This window comes from Alnus glutinosa, chromosome 2 (assembly GCF_958979055.1).
Source record: "Alnus glutinosa chromosome 2, dhAlnGlut1.1, whole genome shotgun sequence".
NCBI classification, from domain to species: Eukaryota; Viridiplantae; Streptophyta; class Magnoliopsida; order Fagales; family Betulaceae; genus Alnus; species Alnus glutinosa.
The window spans coordinates 36449767-36464477 of NC_084887.1; the positions used below are offsets into that span (position 1 = coordinate 36449767).

Genomic DNA, 14711 nt, shown 5'->3' on the forward strand with positions numbered 1-14711 from the left:
CTCGGACGGACTTTCAAGTTTTTGATTCATTACTGTACGTAGATGTATTCTTGGTTGAAAAAATTTCATGTAATTATGGATTGAATCCTTCTGCTGATATTTTCTAAGCAAAAACTTATGCTCTTGAGATGGCTTTCTAGGTTCAATAGGCATCAACAACTGTTTAACTATTCTCACGATATCAGGTACTACACGAGAAACCACAAATGTTTTTCAGCTGAGTAATGCTACATATATATATATATATTATAAACATTTCATAAGTATCTCATAAAGTTGATGTGACAAGGTTTAGTAGCCATTGGATCAACCATTGTTAAAAATTATCCAATGGTTACTAGATTTTGCCATGCTAGCTTGTTTGTGTGGTATATAGCATTACTGATATTTTTCGTCGTATAGGTTTTCAGCTTGTCTAATGTTATATACTACATTTTTATTTAACAATTATCTCACAATGTTGACGTTGTAGTACTAACCAATCCTTCAATTTTTTATTTTTATTTTTATCTTTTTAAATAATGATGGATCCAAGGTTTGATTGGGAATGCTACATTCATTTTGTAAATTAATTAAGAGATAAAAATATAGTCTCTAAGATTTATCTTTTAGCTTATATCATAGCTTTTGTAAATATGTGGACTATTGCAAAACTTTAGCAATGTTCTAGTAAAAAATAGTGCATGAGCTGTTTAGATTGAGCTACTTTATTCATAACATCCGGACTCAACTGGGACTCCATTCTTTGCAAGGAAAAAAACAGTGCAGAATTGCCCTTCTATTTTTTCTTAGATTTGAGATGTTTAAGAAAGGACAATTAATTTTCCATTTAATAACTAATAGAAGTTCTAAATAGAACTAATTGGTCAAAGTTTTCCAGTGATCCAATCTATTAAATTAATGTGTTAAAAATGCATGTAATTAATTTTCACATGCCCTATTATAAATCCACGTGATTATCATATTTTGGATTAATTGTTACGTACCACACAATCATTTCATAAAGATGATGTAGCAAGATATAGTAGTCATTGGATATATATAGACCTTGCCACATCAGTTTTGTGGGATGTTTGTGTGGCATGTAGCATTATTCGCATTTAAGAGAAGAGAAATGTTATATAAATCACACCTTCATTCAACTTTTATCTCATTATACTTATGAAACAAGGTTTAATTAGTAGCATTTGGATAAGCTTTGTTTTAAAAAAAAAATTCCAATGTCTACCAAATCCTGCTACATTATCGTAGTGGGAAAAAGCATTACTCTCGATTTAATTGAATGAATTGAAAGAAATTTCTTCAAATAACTTTGTTCAAACTAGTATGTATATATATATATATATATAAAGGGTGCCGTTTCCTCTTTTTTTTTTTTTTTTTTTTTTTTTTTTTTTTTTTAATTTTTTGGTGAGACTGCAAAATTAATTTACATGACATTCATATATATATATATATATGGCTCAAGGATAACAAAGAAAAAAACTGAAAAGGAGCCAACCTTGGGCAGTAGTTAATTATTCATCAAGTTTTGAGTTGTACGTACGTGTTAACTCCACCTCTCGCTCAAAAGCCCCTAATTAATTTCACTCTATAGTTAGTTGAATGGGTTCGTTTCTGCCACCTGTCTCCAATTAACCAAAACCTCACACATTTAAGGCCTGAGCTATTATAAGTTTATAACCATATTCTCTAAATATAACAGGAAACAATGAAAACAAGAAATAAACCCAAAAGAAAAAATCAAAAGCAAAAAAAGAAAAAAAGAAAATCAAAATCTCATCGATCTCTATACTACGTACCACTAATTAATTGGCTTCTTCTTCTCTCATGGCGGCTAATTTTGATATTTTGTCTTTGATCTTCCTCTCCCTCCTCTCGGTTCATGCAACGCATGCAAACTCAGGGATGGACATGATTGCCCGCTCATGCCGGAAGACACCCGCGCACAACCGATCACTTTACCTGGATAACTATTGGAGGCTGGTAGTAGAGATGGAACAAGCGATGGTCCGGAACAATTTCGCTTTTAACGAAGCGGGCGATCCGCCCGACCGAATTTATCTGTTTTCGCAGTGCATGGAGGATCTTTCAGGCCAAGATTGTAAAATTTGCTTCGATCGGATGAAGGCCCTCTTGCCCAGTTGCTTTCCTAACACTGGCGGTCGTGTTTATGCTGACGGGTGCTTTATCAGGGCAGAGAATTATAGTTTCTTTGAAGAAATCACTGAACCAAGTGATGACATGCAGGTACGTACCTACTCTAATTAATCCATTAATTAATTAATGATATATAAAATTAGGAGTAGGTCAAGGTTGGTTAATTGCTTCGTTTAGGGTTTAGAGTTTGGCTTGCCACTGGTGATCAAAAAATGACGTAAAAATAAACAGAAATTTTTTCACTTGAGCCAAGCCATGCAAACTCGTGATTTAATACGCTCTAGCTTGAACCCTAATTCTTTTTCTTTGAACGACCACTTTAAAGGTACGTACACTAATTAAGAGCAATTTTTATTAGCTGAAGAAAGATTTGCACTCTTCTTATTGAAATTGTAATTGCCATGACCATTGGTCCATTAACCACATGCATGCATGTGTGAAGCTTTCAAAGTTTTTTTTTTTTTTTTTTTAATTTTTAATTTTTATTTTGGCATAGGACTTGATTTGATTAATGTGCTAATATATACTTTCTGTTCATGAAATGAGTTGTAAACATTCTTGATCTTGAAATTTGACTTATTTCTTTAGGCCAGGTAATGGTTGAGTTATTTAAAGTCGCTCCTTAAATTCCAACCAATGTTTTTAAAAAAAATTAAAAAAGGGTTGGGATTTGTCACTTTTACCAACCAAATATTTACCATCTCAGTATTATTTACTATATTTCACCACATTTTAAAATTGATAAATGCTACTGTGGCAAAATCCTGTTCGTCTAATATGAAAACAATTGTTAAGATTTAAGAAATAGTATATGACACAATACCCTAAGAATTGTAAAATTAAGATCTTGATCATTGACGTGCATATAAAAAAAGGATGTTTTAAGTTAGGAGTTTGTTATATATGGTCGAATCAAATAAGTTAATATGGATTAGAAATTTGTTAATCATCGGTTTTTTCGGCTGATTATTGGAAGGAGTTGCTTATTTTAACTAGCTAGTATTAATTAGTTGGAAGTCAGTGTCTAAATTTAGATTGGGCAATGAATTGACTTCGAGCTCCATGTTCCCCTAGAAGTAAACCTTCTTCTTCGTGTGTATATATATATATTTAAAAACCCAAACTAGGGAAAAATAAAAAGACCAAGGTCGGGTACATATTTGCCTTTTAGTTATTTATTTATTTATTTTTATTTTAGAGTAATGTTACTACGTATTACACCTCATCTCACTAGGCTAATGTGATAGTGCAAAATAATAATAATAATAATAATAATAATAATAAATGATTGATATATAGGGGACGGAGGTGTATTATGTAACATTGTTGTTTTTCTTTTCTTTTCTTTTTTAATGAAAAAAAACATAGAGTAATGTCATATACTACACATCCATCCCATCAACACTCTTGTTGAAAAAATAAAAATAAAGATTTGTGAGCACGCCACGTTAACCCAATAAAATGGGGTGTAGTATATAATATTTTCCTCTTTTTTTTTTTAATGCATGCTTTTTCTTTTTCTTTTTTTTTTCCCCCCCATTTAATGGTGCATATTGAATTTTACATACTATGTTGCCACGTGATAAATATGTTATTACATCATTTAAAATTTATATACGATGTGGCACCTTGTATATAGTTTGATGTAACAAAACAAAATCTAACATTTATCTCCATTTAAGTAGCTGAATTTATTATAATTTGCTCTTATTCGATCTAACATGTGGCGTTTCGGGGATCGAGTGGGAATAGATGTGCAGTGAAGGTTCTGGCGGGGATAAGGGGTTTAATGATACAACGAGGCAGCTGGTGACGGGCGTTGCAAAACAGGCACCACATAATAGAGGTCATGCAGTACAGCATCAGGGTTTGGAATCAGGCGCAACCGTCTATGCTATGGCTAGTTGCTGGAAGACTATCAACGCTGAAATGTGTTCTATATGCCTCGCAAATGCAGCCTTGTCTTCCTTAAGTTGCCTGCCATCCTCGGGAGGCCGTGTCATGAATGCCGGCTGCTTTTTACGTTACGCTGATTATGACTTCGCCAACATCACTGAAGCCTCTCCAAAGATGTTATCATATGCTATATATGCTACGGGCGTGGTTGCTCTCTGTACTTTTACCATTACAATCGGATTCTGTGTTGGTAGAACTGCTTACCAAGAAAGTATTCAGGAGCCAAAGATCAAAAGTAATTATCCCACTTGTGTAATTTTGTTTCTCAGCATTTAATAACATTACTTATAATATAAAGTTTGGTTAATTTGTATTAATTCCGTCTGAAGGAATGGAGACGGGATTATCAGTACAAGACAGAAGCTTGCAGTTCTTGCAGTTCAAGTACTCAACACTAGAGAGTGCAACTGAATGCTTCAATGAAGCTCACAAGCTTGGTCAAGGAGGATATGGTGAAGTTTTCAAGGTATATATATATATATGTACATGTGTGTGTCGTCTTAAGCTTCTTCTATATGTCTTCTGCTTTTCTTGACTCCCTCTGTCAAATTCTTATATATATTGTGCATGCTGAATAGGGAACCTTACCAGATGGTAGAGAAATCGCGATTAAGCGTTTATTTGCAAGTGGAAAGGGCCGTACAGACGATGTTTTCAATGAAATGGATATCATTAAGAGAGCCCAACATAAGAACTTGGTTCGTTTCCTGGGTTGCTGCTTCACCCACGTTGATAGCTTCCTTGTCTATGAATTCCTCGCAAACAAAAGCCTTGATCGTCTCTTATTCGGTAACAACTTCAAGCTAGCTCTACTCTTTAATTTCTCTAAGTAGGAAAGGAAAAGCAGTCCATTGTGATGGTAATTGGCAATGAGTAATGTTATAAACCATAACAATCAATTTTTTTTTTCCCTTTCTTTTATGATGATTAATTTAATGATCGGTTAAAACTATCATGTCAGCACAATGTGATTTCTAACATTACTCAGTTTCCTGACTTTGGTACATGTTTTTAGTCTGGTTTGCCTACGGTGAAAAAAATAAACGGTAGAAATGACCTCCGGTGAAAATTTTAACCCATCTCTATGTTTATTTCTTTTCCAAGATTTCCAGTCATTTTTTCATTGGAAGGAAGCCAAACTCATGAGAGAGTACTAATAAATAGCTAGCAATTAAGTTGACTATGGGAAGAACTTAGATATAACGTAGGTACTGGGGATCGACAGAAAGTTCGATCAACAACTGATAAGTACTCTTGGTCTCTAAATGATTAAGAACGTATATCACTTTCTTGTTGTAAAGCATGTATGTTGATGACTTTCTGTGCTGCCATGGAAGGAAGACCCAGAGAAGAAGAAGGAACTAGATTGGAATAAAAGGCTTGGAATAATCATAGGAACAGCTGAAGGCTTGGAATACCTCCATAAAGACTGTCAAGTGCGGATTGTTCATAGAGACATCAAAGCAAGCAACATTTTGTTAGACTTGAGACACAAACCAAAAATTGCAGATTTTGGCCTTGCAAGGTTTTATTCTTGTGAGAAAAGCCTCATCAGCACCGCCATTGCCGGCACACTGTAAGTGTACTGATCATTTGCTTCGTGAATTCCAATTCTCTTGAATCATTCACTATATATACTAACAAAAACTCTCTCTTGTTAACGGCTTGAAGAGGGTACATAGCTCCTGAATACCTTGCTCAGGGAAGACTAACCGAAAAAGTAGATGTCTATAGCTTTGGGGTTCTTGTGCTCGAAATAGTCAGCGGTCATCGGAACAGTGAATTTCAGCCTGCAGAAACGTTTGAAACTCTTGTTACTAATGTAAACTCTCACACCCATTTCACACCCGTATGATATGGCGTGTTTTAAGATTTTATGGATCCTAGTTGAAATTCCATATTAATTAATATATTTCTTCATTTGCTTGGAGGATTTTTTCTGTTATTATTTTTAACTTCAGTTTGTTTGAACATATATAGGCATGGAAGCACTTCCAATCAAATACAGTACCGGTGATTATCGATGAAAGCATGGAGATCGAAGACGTTGAAGAACTTACAAGAGTTATTCAGGTGGGTTTGTTGTGTACTCAAGAATCGCCCTCTTTACGTCCTACCATGACATCGGTTCTTCAAATGCTTAGAGAAAAGGATGCCCATTTGCCGGTGCCATCTAAGCCTCCTTTCACAGAAGAATCCATGGAAGTATCTCCATCATTTGAATCTTCCCGGCGACAACCTTCTTGTTTATCTGATTTATGTACATTCCACAGTTTTAGAACAAGTGAGCCCGAATGATTCCTTTTTTTATTTTCATTGGGCATTCTTTCTCTCTCTCTCTCTCTCTCTCTCTCTCTCTCTCTCTCTCTCTCTCTCTCTCTCTTTTATCAGGTATATATGTTTGCATGCAGTTCTGTGCACAGACAGGATGTAGCAAGTTTAACAAATTAAGGTTCTAGTTGTTTTATTCTTTTTTTAATTTAATTCCTTTCTCAAAATCTAAATTAATACTAAAAACTATATTTTTATTTTATCATAATATCATTATCTCACTGTGCTCACGTGCTAGTGATCATGTTAATCAATCTTTGATATTTAAAAAAAAAAAAAAATCGATTAAATGGCTGTAATGTGAAGAGAGTGAAATAAAAATATGTTTCCTATCATTACTCTTCTCATATATATATATATATATATAGAGAGAGAGAGAGAGAGAGAGAGAGAGTGTGATACTCAAGGAAGCATGGACATGCAGGACAGACATGATTTAAATATGCGCATGCACGAAGGCCTTTCCACTGTCTGAAATCATGCAAATAAGAGAAATGGAAATTAGTGTTGCAAGCAATATATAGTAATACAATCTACCAAGTTATTATACGCACAATTGCCATACAATTTGATGATATAACAGTAAAAATCAAATCTTGTAAAAATAGTAATAAAAAACTGATTTTTATTACCGTGTCATTCCAATTTAATGTCAATCTACTACTCGGCATTATTCTGCAAGAAAATTGCCAACCATATATATTATTGTGTCTTTTGGCATGTTTGATCATATCAGCCCAATGTGGGAGACTTAATTAGCTAGTATCCACTATCCATATGTCTAAGACCTAGGGCAATCCATATGCAATGCCTTAATATATGCCACATAATGTTATCACAATTGCGCTATCATTTTAATATGAAACTTTACACCCATGAATACCTTTATAATCTCTAAACATTCCAAATATGTTATATCTGCGTACGCTATCACTCCAAAATAATTAGTCAAGTTATAATTGAAGTTTTCTATAATCATTTATAAAATTCAGTCCCAACTAGTAATGAATCAATATTGCATGAACTTAGCACCCATTAACACTTTTATAATCTACTCGGCCGGCCATCTAACATATGAACAATCTATCTATTCAATGTGGGACTAATTTTTTTGATGCATCACAATTAATACTTACAATATGGTGGCCAGGGGCGTGCCTTTTGCAATTAATGTGTATATCTTAATAGAACATCTCGCGTATTATTAAATATGGACGATCGAGATTAAAACCCGCTATTTTTAATACAAACCAACTAATTAATACTTTGGAAATGTCTTGGTCTTCCATATTCAACAACTTTGACTTCTTGGTAGCCGAATAGCCGATGTATTTGAATTTTCATAAATCCCACCTATAATTTTTTTGTAGTCTTCTTTTCTTCGCTGTATTTTGCAGCGTGAATTGGTTTATGACTTTGAGTCCAACCATAATTGGGTGCAAAAATTCCTTTATACGGTTCCTAATGGTGACAAAAAAAAAAATGATTTCCTTTGACTTGTGCTCTGTAAAAGCAGGTTGTGTTATGATGGAAATTGATCGGTGACCAATTTCCATGACTTAATTTGGCTCCTCCAAAAGTATATATATAATAATAAATAAATAAATAAATAAATAAGAAGCTTCATTATAAAGATTTCATCATAGGTGTTCGCCACTGTACTTTGAACAAAGTGGACAAATTTCCACTTTCTTATCAGAATTGAAAGGTCAGAACTAAAAAAAAAAATCGAAAAAAAGAAGGAAAAGTGATAGAAATAATGACGGTAGTGGAGTTGAAAGGTGGCCGGCGTCTTGTAATTGGTTGGTTTTCCATAAAAAGAATATTTTTCTCCTCTTTTTTTTTTTTTTTTTAAAAAAAAAAAAAACGGAAAGAGTAGGTAAGACTCTTGGTAAGTCTATTCTTAAACCCAAAAAGGAGATTTTTGTAACATCATATGAGTTGTTTAAATTAATAAATTTAATCCATCCACGTAGATATCCTTACAATTCTCCTTAATTTAAAATTATAGACGGTCTAAAAAGTGAATTGAAAGTGAAAATACCGTAACACATAATGAAACACATTTATATTATTGCTGAAAATAGATTTGAATCGGGTGTAATTAATTGTTAATACAGACAGTTAATATGAAAGAATAGACCGGCTTTACGCTCGTTCGAGTACTGCCTTTTCGAACTGTCAAACACCTGTTTGCACTGGCCGAATAGGTGTAAGACTCACAAGCTTTCTCTCTCTCTTTAGTTTTTTAAAGAATGTAAGACCGATAGATTGTAGACATCTTAAACATCACTTTAGTAGCACTCTTTACCTCCGGGAGAAGATAAAACCGGAAGCTCAAGAAATAAAGCACGTGAAACAATTTCATCAAATCATGTTTTTTTTTCTAATATTATCTACATTGGTAGTGGATGCAACCGATCGATCCTGACTTTAGTTTATTTGTCCGTACACATTTGAAATATAAATCTTTATTTTTCAGAAAGAGATGGAAAGTGTTCCATTACAACGATAGATCGGAGAAAATGGTCAAGAAAAAAAAGGGTCTTCGAATAGTTTTGTCAAATGTGGTTGCTGGCTGCTGCGATTTAAGCACTCTTGAATCAAAACAATAAAGAACCACACGTGGCACGCATACGACAGACTGGTATATATATATATATATATATATATAAACACTTGGAAGTCAAAGAAGGGGTCCCACTTAGACGGTGCGTTGCAAAATTAAATGGACGGTGACTTGGCAGTTGAAAAATGTGCCGCTCTCTTACCAACATCGATCCGCTCAGCACGAACCGTAACAGGTGTTACCATATGATTAGCATAATGTAATGCTCGGATAATTTTTGTTAAACATTTGAGCAAAAGTTAGGTGCAGATCGATATCTATTAATTTTTTTTTTATACTTTAGGAAGTTAATTGCATGTATGTAAAACATTTTTCCTTTTAATTTTAGATGCACAAAGTTTTCTTGATTGGAATAAATATTTTTAATTCAATATATTAAACTGATATTTATTTTAAAAAGTCATGAATTTTACGTATTTTTTTAATGGAATTAACAAATTACTTGCAAAAATCACATTTTCTTAAATTTGATATCAATTTAATTTTCCTTATCATCCGTCAGTTCATAGACATTGAAAGGAAAAACCACACCAGCCTCTTAAAGGTTGCTTAATTAATTATACAAATTATTGTGATCCTTTATTTTTTACTTTTTTAATGAACATTAATTATGTAATAAGTTAATGATGCATGTTTTAATAATTTAGGGAAAGATACAAATTCACATTCACATTCAAATTATAATTATAATTATAATGTCTGTCTCGTTTATTTTATTAATTTTAAGCGTCTTTTCTCTCCGAAGTATAAACCGGCAAGCAAGCGCGCACACACACAGTGACACCGCAAAAACAGGAAAACAATAAAAAGTGGAAAACAACAAGAAGAAGAAGTGAAGAAGAAGCAGCCAACCCATCACCCAAGCTCTACTTTTTCGTTTGTTTCTGATCTCCGTTCTTAGCTTAGCTGATTGCTTGCTGTTCTGCAGATTGTCAGGGCTTCATCTTCATGATTCACACCATGAATTCCACGCGTCCTCCAATTCCAAATTACGAAAATCCAACATGGGTCTCTTTCTTCTTCTTCATCATCATCTTCTTCTCGCTCTTCTCTCTCTCCGTCTCCGATCCCCGGGCATCTCAGTCAGGCCTCTACTGCGGAACCTTCAAGACCCCGCCATCCGCCAACTTCATACCCACATTTGTCAAAGAAATGGAGAGCCTATCACAGCTCGTCACCGACAACCACTGGGGCACCCACTTTGTCAACTCCACGCCGCCCATGTACGGCCTCGCTCAGTGCTTCCAAGACCTTTCCGACACTGACTGCCAACTTTGCTACGCCGCAAGCCGCACCAAGCTTCCTCGCTGCCTCCCGTCGACCTCTGCTTGCATTTACCTCGACGGTTGCTTCCTGCGATACGATAACTACAGCTTCTACCGAGAATCGGTTAACCCTTTGATCGACACCGTCAACTGTAGCTCCGAAAGTGGTTTGGTCGTGGATGAAGTTGCGAGGGTTGAGTTTGTGAATTCTGTTGGGTTTGTGATCGAGAACGTGACGAGGACTGCTGTGACAAACGGAGGTTTTGGGTTGGCGGAAGTGAAGGGATCAGTGTACGCCTTGGCGCAGTGTTGGAAGACTGTTGGGAGTGATGGATGCAGAGAGTGCCTGGAGAAGGCCGGGAAGGCGGTGAAAGGATGCGCGCCGAGAAGGGATGGGAGAGGTTTGTATGCCGGGTGTTATTTGAGGTATTCCACTGAGAAGTTTTACAATGACAAGGGAGAGGCAGAGAATGCTAGCCATGGTAAGTTTATATATTTTGTTTGTTAGTTTGTAGCATTTTTTTCCCCTTAAAACTTTCTGTTTGTTTGATGGGAATTCAAGGGAAAAAAATGAGAAGATAATATTTTTGAATCTGATTATTTCAGTTGTTTTGGTTTCCGTATAGTAATGCAATTTAACTAGCCTGCTGGCGTGAACAGCTTGAGTAGAGATTCTTAATTCTTGGATCTTAAATGGTAACAAGGGAAAAGGGTAAAGATTCAAATATTTTTTGTTTTCCATTCTTTTCCATCAATTTCTCAGCACCCAAAGGGAAAATAGGAGGATTTTAATTTATTTGTTTATTTTATTATTCGTACTTTATTGGCTACTCTTTTGTTCCATCATGGTAGTTGCGTTTTGGAGTGAAACTCATCTTTTGTCCAATGGGGGCTTTCTGTGTATTTTTTTTTTTTTTTGGGTGAACCCCCTCGATTTATGAATAATTCTTTATCGGCTAATTGATTGCTTCCTTTGTGTGTTTGTTGTTGTTCAGGGTCTTCTCGAACAGGAGTCACAGTAGCCATTGTTTTGTCGGCAGTCGCCTTCGTAATGCTTTTTCTGTTTGCGGCATTTGCAGGCTATGCAAGATTATTCATGATCAAAGGTACACTTCTGAGACAGTCATGATTTATACAAGAATTACAGTGTTAATGTTCTAACACTCTAATCTTCCTTGCACTTCAGAGCGCAATAATCTGGGCCAAATTTCAACTAGTATTGACAGGCTTAGTTTGAATTTCAAATATGAAACTCTTGAGAAGTCAACAGACTACTTTAATCCATCAACAAAAATAGGCCAAGGAGGAGCTGGTTCTGTGTACAAGGGGACTCTTCCAAATGGAAAAACTGTTGCTGTTAAGAGATTGATTTTCAATACCAACCAATGGGTAGATGATTTTTTCAATGAAGTGAATTTAATCGCTGGAATTCAACACAAAAATCTTGTGCGGCTTTTGGGTTGCAGCATTGAAGGCCCTGAGAGCCTCCTGGTTTATGAGTATGTACCAAACAGGAGCCTTGACCAATTCATTTTTGGTAATTCTTCCGTCTTGTTACTCTGCTGAATTCTAGCATGATTATGGTCTACATTTAAGTGATTCCTGAATGTGTAACATATATCTTTGCAATTGAAAACATACAAGCTGAGAAATGGAAGGGAGAAAAAAAAAAGTATTACTGCAATTGAAACTTGTGATGATCTCTACCTCCTTTGCAGAGAAGAACAAAGTTCAGACTCTAAATTGGAAGCAGCGGTTTGATATCATTGTTGGAACAGCTGAGGGGCTTGCATATCTTCATCGAGGTGATAAAGTGAGAATAATTCACAGGGACATAAAAAGCAGCAATGTTCTTCTGGATGAGAATCTAACTCCCAAGATTGCTGACTTCGGCCTTGCTCGATGTTTTGCTGCTGATAAAACTCATCTTAGTACTGGAATTGCTGGAACCCTGTAAGTAAATGGTTCTATTTAGTATGATTTAGTAATGTATAACTGCAGATCTATTGTATTTACATAATATGTTACGTTATTCCTTTATGCCTTTTTGGCATTTGATGTGTTAAATCATTAGTTATCCCAAAAGCTTAAGCCGATGAAAAATTGTTTAAGCTCAAACTTAAGGCCCAAACGTGAAATATTCAATTAAAATGTGAGATAAATTTTGAAGACAAAGTTCAAATTTAGAATTTTTGCTCTGATAACATGTTATGGTGTTCCTTTATGTCCGTTATGGAGCCATGCACTCCCCAATTCTAATATACTCTTCATTAATATATATTGCATATCTTTTGGTGGAACAGAGGATACATGGCTCCTGAGTATCTTGTTCGAGGACATCTTACAGAAAAAGCAGATGTTTTTAGTTTTGGAGTGCTGGTTCTTGAGATTGTATGCGGTAGGAGGAACAATGCCTTCGTGGAGGACTCTGGTTCTCTTCTACAAACAGTAAGACCAGGCTCATTTATATTCTTCACATAGAGCTATCTGAGAATTCTAGCATTTAAGCTCTTTGGTTATGGAGGTATAATTTCATTTTCACCTCAGGTATGGCAACTCTATAGAACAAGTAGACTGGCTGAAGCTGCTGACCCTTGCCTGAGAGACAAATTCCCTGAAAAAGAGGTATCGGATGTGCTTCAAATTGGGCTTCTGTGCACACAAGCTTCAGCTGCTTTGAGACCATCCATGGATGAAATAATTCAGTTGCTAACTGATAAAGATTGTGAGATTCCTATACCAAAGCAACCTCCTTTTCTGAGTGCCAATGTGCTAGAGCCATCCAGCTCCATCAAGTCATATAGCATGAACAGCTTAGGGTCGATGAACGCCGCAAGAAAGACGGAAGCATCCTACAGCTCCACAGAGTCCTCTAGCATGGACAGTTCAGATGTGCTATCAAGAATCTAAAAGAATTCTTTTAGAAGCTGATTCAGACTAAATTTCTAATGAATTCCCAGACTGATCAATGCAAGGATAACAATGTTAAATCCTCCAATTCACATCTGTGGGTTTGGAGGAAGTCTTGCATGATTCTCTACAGCAGAGCAGCCCTCCAAGCAACAAGGCTTGGAAGCTCAAGGGACTCTATGAACAAATTCAAAGCTAAGGAGATGCTAATGAAAGTAAAGGTTTTTGCTAGTCAGAACTCATGAGCAGATTTACACCAAGAGATTAGGAATTTTTTCTTTTAATACTTTTGTATACAGGGGGGAGGTGCTGGAGGTTTGGTAACATATTTTTGTTCGCTGGCTTTCCTTTCAAAAACACTTGAATGCTTCCATAAACCATAAAAGTTGATCAAGCAGGGTAGTACCTTGTACTTGCTTGCTCAATGAATATATTAGTATCGGACGGGGGGAAGCGAGCTGCAATTAGCTGGTCGTATTGCATGCAGTACAGACAACTAATTGCACATGATCCCGAACCATTAATATTCACCCGACCCATTAGTATCTCCCTGTCTGCTTGTTTTTATATATACACCCGAATGGTTCATGTTTCCTTTGTTCTTCTTTTTGGTCATTCTTACCATTGGATGAAATGGGTACTCATCATTATCACTCAATTTTCAAAATCTAGAGTATATTTGATGCTCATGTTGAGGCCCTTTCATAATTGAATTGTGCAGAATACAGTTGGTAGTTTCAAATAAATGATTAATGCGATAGCTGAGGGACATGCCAATAGCTTTGGATAACAATAAACTGCCACATGGTCATACAAGTGAACATGAGATGGTATGCATAGATTACCGACCTGATAATCGGCTTAAATTTCTGCCCTAATTGGGCCCATTGACCACATTGTCCCTGTCAATCATGTTGTTGGGACCATGAGTCACTGTTCGCGGCTAAAACTAATTAATTCAGGCCCTAACTTCCGAACTCTGAAAAGACATGGAAAATCAAAGAAAGCTAACGACTCCGTCACTCCAACCTCACATCAATGAGATATACCCAACTGTTACACCACAACGCATTCAACACGATTGTCTGCTTTTCAAGTTGTATGAAAATTTGAATCATTTTTTATGGTTTAAATTTAATGACAGATACATATTTCGCTTATGTTATCACGACATTTAAATTTTTTAGATAATGTAACACTAAGTACATTTGAACCATCAAATTTTTTTCCCTATTTCACTTTAAATGGAGTACAACTATTTAATAGTTCATATTAAATTTCATATTGCCACGTAGTAAAATCTGGGCCATAAAATAGTTCACTTAAAATTAAGAAGATCTTTATCAACATTGAGTCGAGCAAACCTTCTTAGCATTCTATGCAGAAAAAAAAAAAATTAGGACAAAGCTAACTTTACCCAGACTGAAGCAACTGTTCCTGCATAATTAGTGGGGCAATGT

General features: G+C 35.5%; 2 protein-coding genes across 2 annotated transcripts; both read left to right on the top strand.

Annotated features, from left to right (window-relative positions):
- Positions 1–1771: 1771 nt before the first annotated feature.
- On the top strand, positions 1772–6433 carry LOC133861702 (cysteine-rich receptor-like protein kinase 46). Its single transcript, XM_062297495.1, has 7 exons — positions 1772–2250; positions 3913–4351; positions 4446–4582; positions 4695–4905; positions 5458–5692; positions 5788–5938; positions 6097–6433. Exons 1-7 carry the CDS (start codon positions 1831–1833, stop codon positions 6412–6414), a joined length of 1911 nt encoding a protein of 636 aa, XP_062153479.1. The 5' UTR covers positions 1772–1830; the 3' UTR covers positions 6415–6433.
- A 3434-nt stretch (positions 6434–9867) lies between these two features.
- On the top strand, positions 9868–13844 carry LOC133859902 (cysteine-rich receptor-like protein kinase 42). The gene is made up of 6 exons (XM_062295480.1): positions 9868–10823; positions 11337–11447; positions 11528–11878; positions 12060–12294; positions 12645–12789; positions 12889–13844. The coding sequence occupies exons 1-6, from the start codon at positions 10025–10027 to the stop codon at positions 13249–13251; spliced, it is 2004 nt and encodes a 667-aa protein (XP_062151464.1). The 5' UTR covers positions 9868–10024; the 3' UTR covers positions 13252–13844.
- The last annotated feature ends 867 nt before the right edge of the window (positions 13845–14711 follow it).

Bases quoted from the DNA above. Each gene is read 5' to 3' on its own strand.
- LOC133859902 (XM_062295480.1), top strand. From the start codon at position 10,025: ATGATTCACACCATGAATTCCACGCGTCCTCCAATTCCAAATTACGAA. The intron at 11,448-11,527 runs GTACACTTCTGA...CTTGCACTTCAG, and splicing joins AAGATTATTCATGATCAAAG to AGCGCAATAATCTGGGCCAA. The intron at 11,879-12,059 runs GTAATTCTTCCG...CCTCCTTTGCAG, and splicing joins CCTTGACCAATTCATTTTTG to AGAAGAACAAAGTTCAGACT.
- LOC133861702 (XM_062297495.1), top strand. From the start codon at position 1,831: ATGGCGGCTAATTTTGATATTTTGTCTTTGATCTTCCTCTCCCTCCTC. The intron at 2,251-3,912 runs GTACGTACCTAC...GAGTGGGAATAG, and splicing joins AACCAAGTGATGACATGCAG to ATGTGCAGTGAAGGTTCTGG. The intron at 4,906-5,457 runs GTAACAACTTCA...CATGGAAGGAAG, and splicing joins CCTTGATCGTCTCTTATTCG to ACCCAGAGAAGAAGAAGGAA.